Source organism: Pteronotus mesoamericanus, unplaced genomic scaffold (genome assembly GCF_021234165.1).
Source record: "Pteronotus mesoamericanus isolate MK-2021 breed Mesoamerican mustached bat unplaced genomic scaffold, CSHL_Meso_final contig_66, whole genome shotgun sequence".
Taxonomy (NCBI): domain Eukaryota; kingdom Metazoa; phylum Chordata; class Mammalia; order Chiroptera; family Mormoopidae; genus Pteronotus; species Pteronotus mesoamericanus.
In genome coordinates, this window is record NW_026555230.1 from 1,058,912 (window position 1) to 1,062,642 (window position 3,731).

At 46.9% G+C, this 3,731-nt stretch overlaps 1 protein-coding gene across 1 annotated transcript; it reads right to left on the bottom strand.

Moving 5' to 3' along the window:
* Positions 1–1,231: 1,231 nt before the first annotated feature.
* On the bottom strand, positions 1,232–2,338 carry LOC129077426 (melanoma-associated antigen 10-like). Its single transcript, XM_054581816.1, has one exon. It carries the CDS (start codon positions 2,336–2,338, stop codon positions 1,232–1,234), a length of 1,107 nt encoding a protein of 368 aa, XP_054437791.1.
* Positions 2,339–3,731: the final 1,393 nt, after the last annotated feature.

The window sequence follows — 3,731 nt, forward strand, 5'->3', positions numbered from 1 at the left end:
CCATATTTCTGCAGAAATCTGTGGAAATGATAGGTATAAAAGTCCTAGTCTTTGTACTGTCCAATGACACTGGGACTGTGTGCAGGAAACCCATTCTTCATAACCAGGTGGAGATTTCGCTCTGGTTTATCCATTATCCATTAAGAACTTCAGAGCAATTTTTCATTTCAGGTTTCTTCTCATTCTCAAGACACATCATCTGCCACTGCTACTACCCAGCTTCATTACAATCAACCCCCACAGAGGGATTTGCAGTTTCCCAAAACTCCAAACTGCCTTGGCTCAAGCCATATACACTTCAGTGTGCTCCCTTGGCACCCCACTACCTCTCCCCTTCTTTTACTTGTTCCGTAGGACTTGGGGGACACCTCACCGCTTTCCTTATATGACTGTGACTCTTACACTGTCATTCTTTGGGTTGGTGTGTCATGCTTATCCTAGTGTCTGTCCCCACTGCTAACACAGGGCCATCCAGAGGACAAAGGCTTAGTGAATGTTTAGGGCAGGGGCCTCCAACCACTGGGTTGTGGACTGGTGCCAGTCCACTGCCTGTTAGAAACCAGGCCTCAAAGCAGGAGGTGAGCAAGCAAAGCATCACTGGCATTACCACCTGGCTCCTTCCCCTCCTCCCCATCTGTGGAAAAATTGTCTTCCATGAAACCGGTCCCTGGTGCCAGAAAGGTTTGGGACCTCTGATTTAGGGTATAAATGAGTCAGTGAGAATAGATTTTATATATTACTGTTTATTTTTCTACATTCTTGAATAAGCTAAGAAAATCCAGGTATGTGTGTGTACGTGTGTGTGTGTGTGTTTTTTACAGAAAGACTTAAAATGATACAAGAATTCAAAAATTACCTATTTAATATGTTTCTGTTTTATTCTTTCACATTTAAAAAAATCCTATTCCAATGCCATATTACCTCATTACAGACTACAAATAAAATTTAAGTTTACCCAATTTGTTTTACAGAATAACAAAATTCTCTTAGCTTGGATAAATAAATAAACGTGTGACTTGTGTCACGTGTAAACTTAGATTCTGAAGCTAATAAACATTCTACTTAAAGTAAATTTTAAAATACCCAAAATAGAAGATACATTTCTAAGTCACCCCAATGGAACAGAAACACAAATATATTCTTCACTGTGATTCCTTCAACCCCAGTCTTGCCCTCCACTACTTATATCATTGACTTCTCTCTTAAAATACAAAATATTCTGCTTTGGACTTCACTCAGGGCAGGAGAAGCTACTGGACATGGCACAAGAACTTGAACTGGCCATGGCAGTAGTATTATCTGTGGTGTCAATTCTGGCCTTGTTTCTCTGTTCCTCATCTCTCAAAGCCTCCTCATACCAGTGTGGGAAGGATCTGGGGTCACTCCCATTGATCTGGGCCAAAAACTCCAGGACTTTCATTTTGCTGGTTTCAGCGTGGGCCCTGGAACCCCACAGGAACTCATAGCATGCAGGATGGCTGTTAGGCACTTGCCGGTACTCCAGATACTGTTCCTGCACCCAATCTTTGGTGATTAGCTCCCTGGGCTCCCCATAGATGCGATGTTCCCTTCCGGCATGCACCCCCATTACATTCAGTGCTTCCCATATCTTCTCTTCAGGTACACAATCACCCTCCACATAGATTATACTAAGGATAAATATCAGAAGGCCAGTCTTGGGCATACTATGCTCATTGCTCACCATCCCATCATAGGTGAGACCCAGTTTAGTGACTAGGGCATAGGAGTGGTTGGTGGGGTCCACTTCCTTCACATCAATGCCATAAACCAGCGTCATGCACTCGAAGGCTTCACTGAAGATCACAGCAGAGTGATTTTGGTACTCTCTGATTATGCTACTCAGTATTTCTGCCTTTGAGGTCAGCTCCTTTTTGCGATACTTCAGGAGAAGGAACCCAACCAGATCAGCTACCTTATCATCAATCACATATCTGGGCAAAACCTCTATGTGTGGCAAGGCCTGAGAGGTACTTGGACCCTCCTCTTTTTGGCTGCTGGATTGGCTCAATGGGGTGGCAGTGGCAGTGGCCATGGAAGTGGTGGAGGGGCAGGCACTAGGAGGGCTCTGGGAAGGACTTGGTGTCCCAGCAAGAGCATGAACTTTCTCTGGGGTGCTAGGGGTACTTGAAATCAGAGGATAGCAAGAGGAAGAAGAAGTGGAGGAGAAAGAGGAGGGGAAAGAGGAGGAGCAGGTGGAAGATGAGGAAGTATCCTCATCCTCAGCCTCGGGAATCTGTGCATCCACAAGACCCTGTGCCTCCCTTTGGGATGGAAGTTCCTCAAGCATGTAGCGTTGTCGTTTTGGAGCTCGAGGCATAATGACTTCGTGTCAGGCAGCCACAGCAGTGTGAGCAGCAGGTGTGTGATGAAGATCCACAGGCCTGGGAGAGATAGGAAGTGTAAGTCGCCTCAGCTGAGATGCACACCCTTGGCAGCTCTGACAAAGGTGACCTAAAGGTATCCTCTTTAGGGGTGTTTTTGGGCCTCACCAGGGTCTCTCCTCCTAAGTGGACTATCCCCTGTGATCCTGAAGGAGGAAGTCAGATGATTCTTCAGGGTGCATTTGGCACAGCCTTAAGTTCTGTGGCTGACAGTGGGGTGGGGTCAGGTGTTATGGGGTCTCCCCTATTCTGGCATGGAGGAAACTCTAGGGATACATTCAGGGAAGGCATCTCACCTTGACTGCTGGCACTGTCTGGATCTTCTCAGCTCTGTGACCTATGTTCCCGTGCCTCAGACAGAGGCCTTTACCTTCTGGTTCCCAGAGCCCCTGTAACAGGAAACAAGGGAGTGCTTCAGTGTCCAAAGGGCATTCACAGCACAGGCCTCCAGTGCTGACAAAAGAGAGGCTCAAACTCTGTGAGGTCCCTACTGCTCTGGAATAGGTGGTCTCCCCTGTGCTCACTAAGGGTCCTAACATTTTCCCTGGCAGGGTCTGGGACCTCCCCTTTGCTTCTATGAGACAAAACTCTCAGAACAAGGCTACCTACCCCTGAGACTTAACAGAAGAGAGTGAGAGGGGCCCACACCTAGTCACACCTGCCAAGAACCTCTCACGAGGGATAGAAAAACATGGCTGAACTCTGGGATCGGTCAGTCCTGGGATGGGGAGTTCCTTCAGTCCTAACTTTGATCTGACAGGGTCTAGGATTACTCCCTCTACTGACTAGGCACTTTCCTTTAGACTAAAATCTCACATTCATGAGACACTGAAGGAGGAAGCGAGGGACAATATAGCTAGCCACCATGTTCCACTTCCTCTCATGGCTTACAGAAGTGGCAAAGCAGGGCTGGCATTCCATCTGTTCTGATGTGAGATGTTCCCTCAATCTTCATTCTGAGTCTTATGAGGGAGTAAGATTCAGGAGCAGGGGAAAATCTGGGCTCCCTATGTTCTGGGCATCAGGATTACTTTTGTCTTCTCTCTGAGTCCACACCTTAAAAGGAGTCACGGCCTGGGATTTCTCCCTTTTCTGACTTAAATGTGGTCCCCCTCAGTCCAAGTCTCTCACCTACCTGAGGCCTACCACTCCAGCCAAAATGAGGATGCTCTCAGTATAACAGTTCTGTCTTGTGTCTCTCAGAGCTGAAAGTGGAAGTGGGACAGATTTCTGTGAGGAACAAATTTGTTCTGGAGTAGAATTCACCCTCATTTATACCTCATGGTCAATGGTTTGACTCAATGTAGTACCTGAGTGCCCTTGCTCTGC

Excerpts from the sequence above, each read along its gene's own strand:
- LOC129077426 (XM_054581816.1), bottom strand. The coding sequence starts at position 2,338 with ATGCCTCGAGCTCCAAAACGACAACGCTACATGCTTGAGGAACTTCCA.